At 39.4% G+C, this 18285-nt stretch overlaps 1 protein-coding gene across 1 annotated transcript in view; it reads left to right on the top strand.

The window, feature by feature from the left end:
• Nucleotides 1–18285, top strand: part of NCKAP5 (NCK associated protein 5) — a 928785-nt gene that overhangs the window by 720933 nt on the left and 189567 nt on the right. Inside the window, exons 9-10 of the mRNA XM_057745121.1 lie at nucleotides 3885–3923; nucleotides 13031–13147. Of these exons, the coding sequence (XP_057601104.1) occupies nucleotides 3885–3923; nucleotides 13031–13147 (156 nt within the window). The remainder of the gene's footprint in view (nucleotides 1–3884; nucleotides 3924–13030; nucleotides 13148–18285) is intronic.

Genomic DNA, 18285 nt, shown 5'->3' with positions numbered 1-18285 from the left:
CAGTGAATGATCGACATAGGTAGTATTTGAAACCAGGTCTTTCTTGTGCTCCTCCCACATGCTGCCAACTGCCTTCCTACAATAAACCAAGCTCAGAAGCAGAGAAAACTTCTCCAAAGCACATTTCCTAAAACGTGTACTTTAGCGACCAGGTTTTTAAATTACCTGGCTGACATGACAGCGGCTTGGCGTGATAAAGTAGCAAATAAAAGGATGAAACCAGGACCACCAGGCAGGGGGACTGGACTGTTAAGCTTGGTGTCTACTGAGTTCCTCATTCCCCCACCCTGGACCCCATCCCCAACTGTCTTCAAGGTGTGGTGAGAATTGGCTCCCTCTGGAATAAGCGCCCAGGTGCAGCTTCCCATTCAGTCTCAGGCACTGTTTTGCAGTAAACAGAAAACTCTGCCGCCCTAATTCTCCTCCCTCTGCCCGCCCTCTTCAAGATCCATCTACACCTGACAGGGAAGAAGAACAAAGATGCGTGTGGATCACAGATGAGCCAGGTGTCAGAGGAGCTGGCTTGTCTGAGAGAATTCTTACGGAGAGGAAAAGAGAGATGTAGCTGGGCGCTCTCCTTGGCATTCCTGCCCCCCCCATACCCCTGCTCCTCTCCTAAATGCAAAGGGGGAGGTTTCCACAAAGAGCCTAAGGGAAGTTGTCAAACAAGCCAGGGGCATAAGGACCATCAGCTTTCCTCAGTGTGTCTCAGGTCCCCATGGCCCAGGCCAGCTGCTCGTTTTTCTTTCTTTAGAGAGGAAAGCTGTCAGCTGACACTAGGTTTTTGTTCTTATTAGCTGGGGCTGCCCTGGTGTGATTATTTGCAACCCAGATGCTAAGGGCAGGATCAGGGTAGGGGCCCATTCCAGGGATCATCTTGTGAACCGATTAGAGATTATAGGCACAAGCTCTAAACGATTGTTCTGTTGATGCATTGGGGAAGCTAAGCTGTTAAAAGTAGTAACAAAACCTGAGAAACTATCTTTATAGACAGTTCCAAGGAAAGGGTTTGTATCACTTGCCTGCTTTTCTGCAAAGAACCTGTGAGCCCTTCTGGGTAATAAAACCTCATGTCAATAGGTAAAGAAATAATGCATTCATGTGTCTTTGTTCAGTTTTTAGGTAGAGCATACAATTGTCCAAAGTACATGCCAAAAGGAACTGTATCAGACATAGAGTCTGTAAGCCTAAAGGGCAAACACACTTAGATTTCAAAGATATAACATATTTACTCCTGCAGGCTCTTACATATAGGATATTCATTTATGGCTCCTGTTAAATCACTTAGAGAGCTATTTTATGTGACCACTGTTCCACAGGCTGGTTTAGGTGAGGGACCAGTTCGGAGGAAGAAAAGAAAATATTGATATTAGGCAGTTTTATGAGAATGTAAATCAAATCCAAAGTTTGCTATCCAAAAGAATTAAATTATTTATGGTATACATTAAGTTTGGTACATTGTTCCTGACTTAAGCAACATGAATAGTTCAGTTCTTCTGTTGTTTTTTTTTTAATTTGCAAGAGTAAAATAGATGGTATATAGTTTGACTTTAAATTCTCAGTTACGAATTGGAATGAACATTTAAAAACTGAAAGATTTTCAAGATTATGCTATTGGTCAATTTGTGTGGGCCGAGTAACATTTATCACCCTTGTAATCAGGTATAAATAAAGTGATAAAGGAAAAAGAAATGGCACTGGTTACAGAAAATTTGATTTATTTTGATCTATGATAGTCCTTAGATATGCTTCTTTAACTTGGGCTGGACAAAAAAAAAAAAAAAAACCTAAGAATACGTTTTCTTCAAAGCTATATTAGTTTCAATGAAAGGCCTTTCTTTTTTTTATTTAATGTCAACAATGTAAATTTGTAAAGGATTCTGATAGGAAAAAACAATTCCCTCTTGTGCATACAGTTCAACTAATCAATTATAGGTAATCTGATTCTAGTCATTTACTGCTTGTGGTGTGAATGTCTGCTAAGCACAAGTTGATGACAGCCTGTATTTTAATTTTCAATGAAGCTTACTGGTAGCCAGCTGTCATTAAGGGTGTGCTATTTTGTCAATATTGAGTTAAGAAGCAATTAAGCTCCATGAAAACATTTTTACCATAATCTGTTCCACTATACTAGACAGAGAAATGAGCACACACAGTTCAGCATCACCAAAAATAAATTTATTATCAAGAGAAAGAGAAAAGTGTGGTCCTCAGCCTTCGGTTGAATGTGAGAATTACCAAGATGATTACATGATTACATGCTTATCACACTTATAATTGTGTTTTTGCCAACCTCCTACCAGCTATGATCTCTTTGAAATGAAGGACCACATCCCAATCATAAATACGCTGCAAATTTATATTGAATAAATGAAGGAAGAAATGAACGAACAGAAATACCTTATATTTAGGATGTTTAAGTATCCCAACTTGGTCTTCAATGCTGTCAGTTTCTGTTTTCACACCAAATGTTTACAGTTTATGTATGTATTGACTAAAAACTTCCACATAATTCACCTATCTACCATAATTTTATCAATATTAGCCATGTGGGTACATAATTTCAAGGTTGTGGTAAAGTTTAATAAGTGACTCTTTGTGAAGTGTTTTTGAAACCTGCAGGTGGAAAAGAAATCTTAGTACAAATACATGTAGAAATGACAAACAGTTATCTGGAGAAAATGCCAGATCCTTGAAATATCAGGGACATGTTATTGGTTTTCACATGGCCCTTAACTGGAACTGTGTCACATGCCCACTCCTAAACAACCACTAAAAGGGAATGAAATAACCAACACTGGCTTAGATTAATCAAGATTCACCTCCTTGGTCTGAGAGGGGCCCAGCTTTTCCTACTGTCCCAAGCTGCCTGATACCTGAAGAAAGTTAGGGTTCTAGTAATATATTAGTGACAGTCATATTTGGTTGTATATTAGGAGAAATTCAACATAACAGTGGTTATTTTATTTCTCTCCTTTGTATCAGGGATAGTGCAGCTCCATGCATCATCATGACCAGGCTCATCCTATTTTTCTGCCCCCAAATACTCAATATGTGACTTCCATTTTCAAGGTGGCTGCTGAAGCTCCAGCCATCCCTATCAGATCCCAGCTAGGAAAAGAAAGAAGGATGAGCTCCCTTTTTAGAAGAGAGAACCTATAAGTCCAAGAAAATAGACTGCTTATAACTCATTGGCCAGAAGTTTGTCACACAATGGCAAGGGAGGTGGGGAAACGTATTTGTATGTGTCCAGCCAAAAAAATCAAGGTTTGTGACTTAAGAGGAAGGGAAAAATGGGAGCTAGAGTAAACAACTATCAGACTCTATTACAGGTATCAATGACAAGAGGATGGTGTAAACGAAGATGTGGAGTAGGAAAGCAGGGCATATAAAAGGGAATGAGTTGCCCCTCTTCTCCACCATTCCACCTACCCCTATTGCAAGTAATTTTAAGCAGTGAAATAGTCACAAAGGAAAAGAATAGGAAGGAGAGGCAAAGGATATTGTAAATCAGCAGTGCAGAAACTGTGTACAGATAATTAGGATTGTGTTTTGCACTATATCATTTTTGAGCCTTCTTAAAGTACTTTACATATGAAAGAATATTATTTTCCCAAATATGGAAATGTGAGAGTCAAGGTATGAATGATCTTTCCAGCCTAACCATCTTAATTAGCTACAAGGTCACCTTTGGAAAAAGCAAAATATTACCTAGAAGGATAGGCTTGTTATGAAAAGAATCAGATCCTCTAGAAGTAGAGAAAAGAAGCAGATGAGGAGCTAATTAGCTATAGTAAGCTGTGGGAAACTTATTGGTAAATTAGAGTCCATGGGTATAAAGCCTCATTATTATAAATGGCAACTCTTTTCTTTATTTTTTAAAGGTAGCCAACCAAGTTGTGCAAGCTCTGCTCACTCAAAAGGTAGGTCACTTTCTGGCTTTATTGTTTTCAAAGTACTTATGTGAATAGATTGGAACTCACATTGTCAAACTAAAGGAAACTATGATTGATAGCTGCAATACTTTTCTATTTATTCACTTAGGTTAAAATTGTGTGTGTTTTAGATGGCATATGAGGTAACATCAATGACCAAGAGATTCATAAAATTTAAACTCCTGGGAAAGTAATAGAAAGCCTTTTGAAGATGAAAGATTTCCATGGGCCCACCCAGATGAGTAGCAAACCTGTCATTTTTATTTAGCAGATGCAAACATTATATAAGATGATGGATTTCTCTGGCTTCTATAGAATGAATAGCCTCTGATGGACCGCATTAACAGAGGCCTAAAATTCAGCAAGAGATCTTTTGAGGTTAGGAAGGTTATTTAACTTCTCTGGGCCTTAATTCCTCTTCTGTAAAATAGGGATAACAGTGTCCACCTCCCAGAACTGCTGTGGTCATTTTGTGAAAGGGAGCATGCCGAATTGTTCCCACAGGAACAGGTTTCTGGTAAAGATAAAACAAATGGTGGTATTATATACTCGAAAGTTGCTGAGAGTAGATCTCAAGCCTTCTTACCACAAAATAAAAAAAGAGAATTAACTATGTGAGGTGATGGATGTGTTAATTATTTTGATATTGGTAATCGTTCTACCATGTAATGTACGTCAAATTATCACGTTTTACACTTTAAATGTATACAATTATATTTGTCAATTACTTCTCATAGAGTTAGGGGGAAAAAACAAATGGTAATTTCTGAGCATGAAATTTATATACCTTCTCCTTTGTCATTTTCTTATTTTGCCTTCAGATCATGTTATTGGGGCAGAGTGGGTACATGCAGGTAGTTGCCCAAATTTGACTGGTTTGGTGAATTTTATTGAACCTTTCGCATCTCTTTCTGTGAAGTGTCTGAGAGGCTAAACTCTGATTCCTTCAGATTTTGTTTATTCTGAGTTACCTCTCTGTGAGATAGAGATTTCCTCTTTAAAAGAAAATCTTAGATCAACTCACAGTCCCACCAACAGTGCAGGAGAGTTCCCTTTTCTCCACACCCTCTCCAACATTTGTTGTTTCCAGATTTTGTGACGATGGCCATTCTGATTGGTGTGAGGTGATACCTCATTGTGGCTTTGACTTGCATTTCTCTGATGATTAGTGATGTTGAGCATCTTTTTTGTAAGTTGGTACAGCCACTATGGAAAACAATTTGGAGGTTCCTTAAAATACTACAAATAGAACTACCATATGATCCAGTAATCCCACTCCTGGGCATATACCCAAAGAAAACCATAATCCCAAAAGAAACGTGTACCATAATGTTTCTTGCAGCACTATTTACAATAGTCAGGACATGGAAGCAACCTAAATGCCCATCAACAAATGAATGGATAAAGACGATGTGGCATATATACACAATGGAATATTACTCAGCTATAAAAAGGGATGAGATGAAGCTATATGTAATGAGGTGGATAGAACTACAATCTGTCATACAGAGTGAAGTAAGTCAGAAAGAGAAGAACAAATATTGTATGCTAACTCACATATATGGAATCTAAAAATGGTACTGATGAACTCAGTGACAAGAACAAGGATGCAGATACAGAGAATGGACTGGAGAACTCGAGGTATGGGAGGGGGCGGGGGGTGAAGGGGAAACTGAGATGAAGTGAGAGAGTAACACAGACATATATATACTACCAACTGTAAAATAGTTAGTGGGAAGTTGTTGTATAACAAAGGGAGTCCAACTCGAGGATGGAAGATGCCTTAGAGGACTGGGGAGGGGAGGGTGGGGGGGACTCGAGGGTGGGGGAGTCAAGGAAGGGAGGGAATATGGGGATATGTGTATAAAAATAGGTGATTGAACTTGGTGTACCCCCCAAAAAATAAAAAAAAAGAAAAAAAAAAGAAAATCTTAGATCACATGGCATGTTCAGGAGGATGTGGCTAAGGAGAGCAAAATCATTTATGACGTTTTGATTTTTTTTAATTGAAAACAATTTTATTAGGGGTTGACCTCTTCTCATAAAGGCACTTAAATATTATTTTAACTGTATACTATAGAGGCATTATGATAACATTTTTGCTGTTCTTTCTTCCCCAACTATTTCTGTCAAAATATCATGCTTCCTGCTACAGATGATTTTAACTGGTTCACATTTTACATTAACATTACATAAATAGAGAGATTTGAGCACGTTTATTAGGTTAGAATTAGGTTCCATTGTGAGTAACAGACATCCAAAATAATGGTGGCTTAAATCAGCTAAAATAAAATCAGTTATCTGTTTCTCAGCTCTAAGTCTACAGGTGGGCAGTACATGGCTGGTGTGATGACTCTGCTCCATAAAATTGACAGGGTCCCTGGCATCCTGGCTTCTATCTTATTACTCTGTAGGATGGGGCCTTCACTTCCAAGGTCACCTCATTGTCTAAAATAGCTGCTCTAGTTCCAGCCGCCACATCCACATTTCAGCCATCTGGAAGAAATGAAAGCCAAAGAAAATGAAGAGGATAAAAGACACACACCAGCTGTCCTTTAAGAGAAACTTCCAAACGTTTTCACTTCTCCCTACTTACATCTCCATGAACAGGACTTAATCTCACAGCCACACCTGAAGAAGCTGACAACGGAGTCTTTATTTCTGGATATGTGCCCAGATGAAAATTGATTGTCACCTTATTGCAGAAGAAAGGAAGAAACAGATGTTGAAGGGCAACTCATGATTTCTGTCACAACATATCTGAATGCCTTTTCTTTTTCAAAGACTTTAATTTCTCAATTGCTTTCCTCCTGTTGGAAACTCGACACTCATTTAATTACAAACCTAAGGAATGAAGGGGCAGTGTTGCAGCTCTGTGTGTAACTGTTGAAAGACTTCTCATGCCTGTCTTTTTTAATGGTGCCTCAGGAAAGAGACAAGAAAGCCATCTGGTACAATATAAAGCAAAATGGGATCTTACAGGTCAGCCACGAAAAATAGCTACACAAATTCAAGTAATAACCAGTAAACAGATAAATCTACCTTGGTACAGTTAAGGAGTAAGACACAAAAAGATGTGCTACTGTGAGATAGCATACCTCAGGGATGCTGTGAGGCAGGAAAAGATGCCAGGGCTTTCAGAGATTCCAAAAGAATCATGTTCTGCAGAAACATGCACCTCCCAGTTTTTATAGAGACTGTAAAATTGCTACAAAAAGACTAAAATTTCTTCTTAATTAAGAGAACACTATAGGAAATAAAATGTACTCCAAAATCAGATGAGAAACCTGATTCTAAAGAGGGATGTAGCTGGCACAGAATGAAAACAGAAATCTTGAATGATTTATCCAAGCCTTACACACACACACACACACACACACACACACACAATCAATCCTTGAGGTGAAATTATAGTCATAACCATACAGTTTGGGAATATATCATTTGTTATGACATAAAGGCAAATTTGCCATGACTTCAGCTGCTCTCTGGGCAACCAAAAAGGTATTTTTCTGGCATGTCATGAATTGGCCCGGATGAGCATCTTGAAGGCACAGAGTGTATTTCCTTTCCAAATACTGATAGAAAAAAAAAAAAAGTATTTCCATTAATTTAGCAGCTTCTGTTAAATGTATATATCACGTCCTAGTCAAGTAATTCATCTCAAAAATCCGAGGGTTTGCTTAAAAGAGCTGACTGTCCCTCCTTTAGATCAATAACGCTAAAGTAACAATATTAAACCCAGCTCACTTCCATGTATGCCTCCAAATCATAGGTCCAAGTCTATAAGTGCAAGTGAAATCAATAATCTGAGCTAAACTCATATTTTTGTCTGAAATATATTTTATCTTCATTAAGACAATTACACTCACTGAAAACGTTACTCTCCTAGGTTCGTTTTTTTTTTCCTTTCCTTTCCTTTGCTTTCCTTTGCTTTCCTTTGCTTTCCTTTGCTTTCCTTTCCTTTCCTTTCCTTTCCTTTCCTTTCCTTTCCTTTCCTTTCCTTTCCTTTCCTTTCCTTTCCTTTCCTTTCCTTTTCTTTTCTTTTCTTGCCACTAACAGAAAACTTGGAAGAAAAGCATTTTTCCCTGGAGTTATTTTCCAGCATATCAACAACCTCAGCCTTACCTTCATGTTCTTTAGAATAATCAAATAGTCATGGTGTTTTTTAATTCACCAACATGGATTGAGGCTCTTGTATGGTGGAATCTAGCAATACAGCTATCCAGATAGCAGCAGAACACAATGTTGTAGCTTAAAGCTGAAAGAACTCCCAACTGTTCATGTTTCCCTTATAGGAGGTGTAGTCGGGTCATCTGGGTCCACTTGTCTAGCAATGATGTATGTGAGATCTGGTTTCCTTGAAGAGACCCTATTTATATTTACTGTGCACTTACAAGGAGTCAGACCCCATGTCCAGCACTGTAAATGCACTAAGTTGTTTTGTTTTCACTGCAATCTTGTGAGACAGGACTACGAAAGTAATTTTCCTGTAGTTCCAGTTGCTAGAAGTGGCAAAGCCCATATGTGAACCTAGGATTATTGCACTGCACTCCATGCCTTACCCTTTGCGCCATTCAGCCTCCACAATCCCATTCAATCACTTATTGTTTTTCCCCACTGTAATTCAGCAAGCAGAGGAGATGATATGAAAATCAACAGATGGGTTGAAATCCAATCATTAGTTACATACAATGCAGGAAATAAGGGCATAAAGGGAATAATAACTATGGGTAAGGAAGCCAGTGGTTTCCTTAAAACTTCTGGAAGCATTGCCAGTCCTCGCTAGCAAGGACATCCAGATTCTGTCATGCATGGAGTCAAAACTGACTGTAAATTTGGAACTTTCTCCAAATCAAGCTTTCTCAGAACCAGTCTTATTTTGGACCCTAGAATTTCCCAACTGCCAGGGACCTTAATGAACATTTAACCCTGAGCTTGTGAACTAGCTTTGGTAATAGGCTCAATTCACTGTAATTACATAAACTGTTTAGCCATCACCCTGACTAAAAATGTTTCCATCTGAATGCCATTTGGATGAAGGCTTGCAGTATTCAGTTTGCCACAAGACTCACCACTTCCTATTGATTAGAACTGGCCTGATTCAGTGATACAATTATGTTACCTGTCTTACCTTTTCAAGTATTTGATGTCGAGGTCTTTGGTTGGTCTGAGATGTGACCAGCCTTTTCCAGAAATGCCTCTTCTTTTTACAGAAGTATTAGCATTCTTAGAAAGAGATCAGGATATATCAGTGACAGACACTGAGAAGGGTTGTGGCAAGGAAAGGCTGGTGGATGTGGTAAGCTTCAAGGAAGAATCAAGGTGGCCCTTGACAAGCCATCTCATGAAACAGCTGAGACATGCCTTGTCCTGAAAGCCTGGTTTTGTGCAGTAGCTCCATTTACAGATGAGGAAACTGAGGCATAACCAGAATAAGTTACTTCCTCAAGGCCATGTGGGTAATGAAGACCAGAGCCCAGGCCCCTAACTCCCAATCCAGTGTACTCCCATGATGCACACTGCCCCTGAAATACGTATACCAGTATAATGTCATTTTACATGATAAAATCAGATTCAAATAGTTTTCAACAATACTCCGGTGGTAATATCAGTATATGTCAAGCTTCTAAGCAACCAACATTTTCCTAAATTTCCTTTAGCCTGGAGCTGGTAATCGTTTTGCCCTAAATGCAGAAAGTAACCATAATCCACAGCTACTACATAGCAATGAATCCAGAATCTCTTTTATCCCCAAGCACAGGTGAAGCTTGTCAGGAGTACAATGTGTGGATCCTCCAGGGAAGTTGTGGTTTGGGATCATTAAGATACACAGGGCCTTTGTTTCCAACTGAGAGTGGCATGCTGATTACAAAGAAAACAGGTCTGGCGATTTCCTTGAACCCAAAGACCACTATATACTTGCTTATGTGAGACAAAATATAGTCAAATCTTTGGCATTTTTTCTTCCTAATAACATTATACGACACATCCCTTTTTTCTTTCAAAAGACACAACCCTCTATTTTCAGTGGGGTCCTCCTCTTGAGGCCTGAGACATACTAGGGAGCAGAGGAAAAGAAAGGGTGTGGGTGATGGCAGATGGTCCAGCCCCCTGTTGAGAGCCATGATCTCAGAGGATGGCATCTAAACAGGAGAGTTCTTTAGTTTCTAAAGCCTTACCTGGGAGGCACAGTCTAGTTCTTGCCTCTGTACTGACAGTGTTAGAATAGTCGCTTTTGTACCCAGCCTCAAAATGTCACATGTGCCTTTATGTTAGTGGGTTCTCATTGTGAGCCCAGAGGAAGCACAGATGGCCAGCTGACACTGTCTGCCCAGGTCCCACTGTAGTAGTTAGAGAAATTGTTGTTTTTCTCTGTGTGTGCACGTGGGCATGCACATGGCTTTGATTTCAGTTTCTTGGGATGATAGCTGTCTGGCATCACTTACTATCCACAGCTTGAGTGAAGAAAACAAGAATGTTAAAACAACACAGAATGTGCTTTTATGTCTACAAATTTTCTGTCCAGCTCAATTCTGTTGGTCAGTGATTGTAAGAGCAGTGTCACATTCCTAAAGCCCTCCATGTCCCCCTCTGCTCGTGCTGATCTAGATGAACCAAGAGTGATGAATGGTTCTCAAGGTCGATAAATTGTGTTCCTGCTAATGAACTTTTACTGCCTTAAGTAACAGTAATGGCCATGGAAATTTGGGCATTGGTACAGAAACTCGCTTTAGAATATATTGATTTTTTTTCTTTCCTTCTTTCTTTTTCCCCATCTGAAGAAATCTTTTTAAGTTATTCTCGGTTTTGCTGCTAAAGACTATTGCTGGTATTCCTTACAAGTCTCCTTTCTCTTTGCAAATCCACACTCATACACTTCTGTTTTCATCCCTCCCCCTGCAAGTGAGAATGATTGTGTTTTCCCATCCAATAGGTACTATTAATATTTATTTACCTCACAGTCAAGTTTTATTAATTGCTTAATTAGCAGTAGTGAAAACAATTAGTGTTTGGGAGCAGGCAGTGTTATATGCATGCTAAGAACAAAAATTAGCATTAGCGAGACACGGAGGTTGAATTCTAAATAAAGACAACAAATTTAGCCGTTTAACTTGAGCAGTGTCTCTGCCCCCAGAACAGCCTCTGCCAAGTGGCGTGCATGCTCCGGCCCCCGCCCCTGCCTTCATAGCTGCTGCCTTCCTACAGCTTGTACCCGGGTGCCTCGTTCTGCACATGGCATTCCTTTGCTCTGCTCTGCACTTGAAGGCAGCAGTCAGTTGAAAACATCCTATGCACAAGCTTCCTATTTACCTAAAAAGGTGAGGGGAGTGTACGCTGTGCAGTGAGCTATAGCTTGGTCTGTCTCTTTGCCTCCTATAAATAGAATGAATAAGCCTGGAAATGATGCACCTCAGGGAAAGCCTCGGAAGCTAGATCTCTCTCCAGCTGCACGCTTAGGTTGCCACCTGGTTATGTATGGAACAGGCCCGCTCACCTCTGTGACTCCTGCTTGGGCCCCGGGGAGCAGAGCTGTGGACTGGCGCCCTCTCTTGCTTGCAGAGCTTTAAGTAAGGCCTGTAGCTGCCCCACATCAGAACATGTAGGTGGATAAGCTAGTAGTGTATCCCACCATCACTAGAGGGTAGAACTCACCATCATCATTCCCTTTAACAAAGACATCACACAAGCTTATGACGTTCCTGCTACTCTGTGGGGGTGCTGTGCTAGGTGATGAAAGAAAAGTATCAGAACAATATGCTTGTGCTGGTGTTTATGTATCTTCTTATGCCTTTTGAGAAAGGTGTTATCTAATTGACAAGTCCAGAGCATGAAAGAAAATCATCATAAAGCAGTGTATGACATTAGCTAAATGTCATAGAAGAGGCATTGAGGGCTTACTGGAGCTCAGAAAACATAGCAGATAAAAGTGGAGGAAGCCAGATAAAAGTGTCAGGGAGGAGACAGAATTTGAACTGGATGTCAACCAAAGAGCCAGACTTGGACTGGAAGTAGCAGGTGGATGAGAAGTGAAAGGAGGTGGGGGAGGGAAGAGGGGGGCAGAATGTATGGTGCTTTGAAGAACAAGCAGACCCTTGTTAAAGAACAGGGTAAGAGCATGGTAAGAGCAGAAGCCTGTTTTTGTTGTTGTTGTTTTGTTTTAAAATCAGGAAATAATGTAGGGAAAAGTTTGAAATGTAGAAAAGGGTCAGCTTTTGAAGAACCTTGCATTGGGGCTTTATTCTACCTGATCTTTCTTGAACCCCATCAAAGAGGGTGTAAACATGTCAGTACAAGTACTATTTTTATCACAGGTTAGTTTGGAAGGCAGCTCCTGGGTGGGATTCTAGAGAATCCTAAAGCTCCCACATGTCAGCCCCCCTCATGAAAACTGGGGAAGAGCTCTACTTGGTGTGTGAACTAGTCAAAAGATTTGCCCTTAGCAGATGCCATGGTGCGGTTCTTCTACTTCTTCCCCAACACTGAGACCAGAACACCCCAAAAGATATGGAAATCCACTTGTGCAGAGGATGGGCAAGTTTCAAGTCGCCTTACAAGCCTTCACTTCATAGTTGCTTCACTCCATCTGAATGCATCACTGACTCAATTAGCAACCACATTGAGAATTTCAACTTGTTTCCATAAATGGCAGCGGAAGCCTCCATCAAAAGTGATAGTTTCTTTAGTTCATCAAATCTCTATTCACTGCAGAAACATTATTGTCCTTGTGTTTGTGCTTTATGATTGCTTTTATGAAGATAGTGAAAGGGCCAAATATATAGGTGGAATCTTAAATTGACTTTATATCACTGAGATTTACCATCTTCAAAAATAGCATGTTAGATTAATGCATTTCTGATTTCAAGGTGCTGTTTTTTTTTCTTTTTTAAGTTGGTCTTCCCTGAACATAATAATTCTATCAGACAGTGGGCTGTGGAAGAAAATATTGTGTGTGATTTATTTCTGGGGGTTCTGAAGACTAAAAATACTGTTTTTTACTAATGTGTCTGAAATATCAGATGAAATATGGTGATAATATGCAGAGGTGTCTTTCAGTTATAGACTTTTTTTTCCTTTCAACGTGTTTGTTGCAGGATCTAAGGGAGGAATGTGTAAAGCTGAAAACAAGAGTGTCTGATTTGGAACAGCAGAATCGAACGCTAAGCATCCTTTTCCAACAGCGAGTCAGGCCAGCTTCTGATCTCCTCCAGGTATGTGTTTCTGTGCAAAACAATCTTCACTACTGAAATGCATTGACAAGAAGTGACTTGAGTTCAAAAGTTACCACTATCTCCATGGGCAAGACATATTGCATAAGAACCTCCATTCTCTCTCCTCTCAAGAGATATCATTAAAATTGAACATCCCTTAAATCTCTGACTCTTTAAAGCTAATTTTGGTAAAGAAATGCATCAACAAATAGTAAACAGGTAAAAGGGGACAATCAGAGGTATCCTCTGGTAACTAAGTGACACCATGAAATGGAGTCAGGAAATAACTGATTGCTTTGGGGACCAGTATTAGTATAGTACTCTTGCACTACATGATAAGCAGGGCAGAGTTTTATGTGATGCCAAAGTACATTTCTTTATTTCAGACTCTCTGTAATCAAAAATACAGCTGGAAGTTGTGCTTTCACAGCTTTGTTGTGCTTTCATAGCTCTCTCTGTGCAGTCCGCCTCCCCACAACCTAAGACTTTCTCCACTCCGCCTCAGTATTTTACAGGTTCTCTTAGTCTAAGTGTTCTCACTGAACTCTTTTAGTTGTCTTAATAACAGGCAGTCGTGGAAAGTCAAACCATTTGAGTCATTTTGAAGCTGCCCCTGAGAAAGCACTATAAAATACATCTGACTGCAGGGAGACACATGGATTGTGTGCAGAGGGGTCTAGAAGGCTGATCTTTACTGTTTCCTATTTTTTTAATCCTATTAATATGCATATTTGCTCAGAAAAGCTCCAATGAGCCTGGCTCAGAGCCTTTCTGAGATTAAGCGGGCAAGGGCTGTGTGAGGTCTCACAGGGGCAATGTACAGTGTGTAAAGGATAACCCCCTGCTGTCTGGCCTAATTGGCTAAAGAAAAGGGGAAAGACAGAGATACCCTCTAAACTAGCCTGTCCGGCACTGTAGCCACGAGCCACATGGCACTAGTGAAATTAAACATTAATTTAAGTTTCTGTGCCAAACCAGTCAGATTTCAAGTGTTGAAAAGCCACACATGGCCAGCAGCTACCACATTAGACAGTGTTTGTATAGAACATTTCCATCATGGTAGAAAATGCAGCACTTTTCAGGATGATTGAGACAGTGTTGCTAATTTATCCTCTGAACTTTGGCACACATATCTTTCCCGGACTCCTCGGGGAAATAATGAGAAACTGCAGTTCATTTCAGAGAGAGAAAGATGTCTGGTAAAGCCTCACATCAAAATGTAATTCTTCCCCCTCCACCAAATGAAAAGAAAAGAGCTCTCTGATTTGTAAAAGAGATCTCATCTCTTAAATTAATTTTCTCTCTGCTTTATCTGTTAGAGCATAATTCATAATTTATGACTCAAAAATTGTGCGGAAAAAAATCACCTATCTCTATTCTGTTTCCTGATCCCAGCCATGATAAACATTGGTCATAGAAAATCTTGCATCTGTAAAAAGTTGTATCTTGGTTGCTCTCTTATAATCAAGATCCAATATTATAATTACTTTTAACAGCTGTTGCAAGTTCATGAATTTTTCCATTTTGCCTGTTTTAACTTGAGGCTTTTCTGGAACAATTTTTAAGGATCTGCAGTCCCTGTTTATGAATCATGATGGTTTATTTCCACAGTAAGCACATGTGCCAGAGATATTTAAGCTTTTTCATTGGCTGTCCCAGATTTCTTAAATACATATCCAAATGGCAGGGGATGGCATTGGTGCTAACAATAGAACTCAGTGTTTATTCACTGGATGTTTTCAGCCAACACACTGTTTCTCCCCAAATAGACCTAACTTCTAGTAGCCATCCTAATTTAAATGGGATTTTTAAAAGATGGGCTGATAATAGTTCTGTGAAGTAGAATAATAGCAAGGGTGATGCCTGCTCTTTAACATCTAAGGGCTCACAATCATAGACAAAGTTGCTGGCTTTTCAGATGGTCTGTTCCTTATGTGACCTGTGATTTTTTTATTTTATGGATTTCTATTTGTGGATATGAACAAATACATATCATGGAGCACTGGCTAAAGTAAAAGCAGTTTGAGCTTGCTTTGCACCTATGGAAGCTTTCTAGTTATTTGTTGAATGGCATAATGAATAAATCACCCAGATTCATTCTGCAAGTTGGGGAGTTATTCCACATACACCTAAGAGAGGCTTATACCCCTGCTTCTTCTGAATGCTTCCTGTCTTGTGTGACTGCTCTGGAACAGCCAAAGCATTGCAGCCATGCTGGTCCAGCCCAGTTTGTTTGAGGGCATGGCTGGTTGAGTGCAGCGCATCCGCCAGTGTGCCTGGTCCTGAGTATGACAGATGTTATAGCTTCTGCCCACGGACTGGAGATTCAGTACAGTAGAGTTCTGAGTAGGTGTCTGTGTATCTTAAAAAACTGCATTATTTGTCATCTGCTGAATGCAGCCTAATGATTCTCTACAATCTAAGTAGCCATCTGAAGAGAAATACAGAAAGATTGTTGAACACATTGTGATTTTAGTAGATACACTGTAAGTAGTAGAAAATAAAATAACTTATAGGAAATAATTATTTGTCCCTCAAAAATAGAAAATAAGAGGTTACGTGGATATTATTTAGCAAATTGTGGTATGGGAGGAACAAAAAGGGATAGTTCTAAGGATTAGTTGATGGATTCTAGGAAACTTACAAAGGGAATCAGGTCCATGATGGGAAAGAAAAGAAGCCTAACCTGAAATTTAACTTCTCTGTCGATTCCAATTTCCAGAAAAGCATCTCTGGGACTATGGGTGGTAACAAATCAGGTTAATAAGGGCCTCTATATTAAAATCAATAATTTGAGCTAAATTCTAATGAATTAAGAAACCAGTACAGTGAATAAAATCCAAAAGTAACATTCTTAATGGAACTGGAGTCTATAACTAACCTTATTTGAACTTACTGACTGGATTAACCAGTCTCACCATTTCCTCTTATAAATTATGTTAAATAACACTCTCAATTTACCAAACATTGACACCTAGTTGAGAACTCTCTACTAAGAGTACTTACTTCTCTTACCAGTTGAGTTGAATTTCCACTATGAATGAGTTATGTCTGTAACCCACTATGTTCACATGAGTAGTACTTGTCATGGTAATTATGTAATTTTTAACTACTTTATAAACTGATGAAATGTGCAAAAAGAATTGTTTCTATAAAACAAAGTTGAGTGCTTCAAAAGCACTATAAAGGCAAGTCCCTAAAAATGTTTGTGATCAAATGAAATATAGGCATCTAACTGCCAAAAGAAAAAAACGTGGGAGATGCAGAATTGTGTTAAGTGTAGAGGCATTCTGCATGCAAATTGCTTCTCAGGTAGTTTCAATTTCTTGTTCCACTATTAAGAAAAAGAAAACCTAGAAATCATAGCTAATGCATAAAGCCTGTTTGATGCCAAAAAAAAAAAGAAAAGACATTGGAGGACTCTAATAATATGATCCCTAGGCAAAGAAGTCAGCCTTGGCCCTACCAATAAAATGTTATTAAAATAAATGCATAACGGTTACTGTGTGCTAGATACTGTCCTAAACCTTTACAGTGCCCACCAATTAATCTCCGTTACAGTGCTGTGAGGTAGGAACTATCTCTATACCCATTTTACAGATGGGGACACTTAGGCACAAAGAGGCTGTGCCACCCAGCGATAATTGACAAAGTGGGAATTTAAATCCATGGTCAGGGTCCACTTCCTCCCTTTCACTTCCTGTCTGTGCTTCCTCTGCATGGAATACAAATGGACACGAGGAACATTTTTCTGATTCTGTACTCTGACAGACATTTTGATTAACTGGCCCACCTGTGATCAAATCAGATCAGAGCGTTTCTGCAGTATAATCGCAGTAAGGAGCCTACCATATTTTCACATTTCTGAAAGCCTCTTGATTTGTGGCATCCAAGATTTTCCCCTCTCCTGTGTGTACTGCTCTTGTCTTCTTTTGGACACCTATGTTATCGTTATCTTGATAGGAGATTATTCTCATATTTTCTGCCTAACACAGTTTTCTCTTTTCCTTTTAATCTGATATTTCAAAGGGTCCTATACTCATATCCTTGGGCCAGGATAGAAAGAAAAGAATGTTATAGTGTAGATTATTCTCACAAACAGTTGAGAATCTGACAGCTTAGAATCAGGGTGTAAAAATTTGCTGTCACTTCTGAGAGTGTTGACTTTTTTTTGCTAGTGTTTTGTTTTATATGATTATTTCAGATGAGATGAGACGATTTTAAAATTCTACTTGTGCTTCTGATGTATTTTTCGTTCCCTACATCTTCAGAGTGTAAATCTATCCACAAGTCTTATTTGGCAGTCACTACAGTATATCCTCACCTCTGCATCTGTTCTCAAACAATGAACCCTGTTTTCTGAGAACAAATCCAATTCTGCTGCCATTCAGGGGCTTTCCAGGTTCATGGTTGTCCTCACTGCACTGTCCCTTGCTGGACCTCCTGTGTTATTTGTGATCCAATCCACAAAAGGAGCAGTTCATCGTCCTGTATGCAGTTACGGAGTCCCAGTCTCTCACATGTACTGATGGTGGAGGTCACGCAGCGCAACCCCCAGAACTAGGGATTTCACGTTAACTTTCATTTCACCTAAATAGGAACTTCCTTGAGGGCAACAGCTGTGCTGACTGCTGCATTTTACCCTCCCACAGATATTATCACCATTCATAATATATATTCAGTGTATACTTTGATGGCTTAACACTTAATTCAATATATTTTTTTAACTTTTTATTTTATATTTGAGTATAACCCATTAACAGTGTTATGATAGTTTCACATGCACAGCAAAGCAACTCAGCCATACCTATACAAGTATCCGTTCTCCCCCAAACTCCCCTCCCATCCAGGCTGCCACATAACACTGAGCAGAGTTCCCTGTGCTATACAGTAGGTCCTTGTTGGTTATCCATCTTAAATACAGCAGTGTGTACATGTCAGTCCCAAACTCCCTAACTATCCCTTCCCCCACCCTTCCCCTCTGGTAATCATAAGTTCATTCTCTAAGTCATGAGTTTGTTTCTGTTTTATAAATAAGTTCATCTGTATGATTTCTTTAGTGATATCATATGATATTTGTCTTTCTCTGCCTGACTTACTTAAATCAGTATGACAATCTCTAGGTCCATCCACATTGC

The sequence above is a fragment of the Hippopotamus amphibius genome, chromosome 8, assembly GCF_030028045.1.
Source record: "Hippopotamus amphibius kiboko isolate mHipAmp2 chromosome 8, mHipAmp2.hap2, whole genome shotgun sequence".
NCBI lineage: Eukaryota > Metazoa > Chordata > Mammalia > Artiodactyla > Hippopotamidae > Hippopotamus > Hippopotamus amphibius.
The sequence above is the reverse complement of the archived record's forward strand: the minus strand, read 5'-3'. Positions and strand labels throughout refer to the sequence as shown.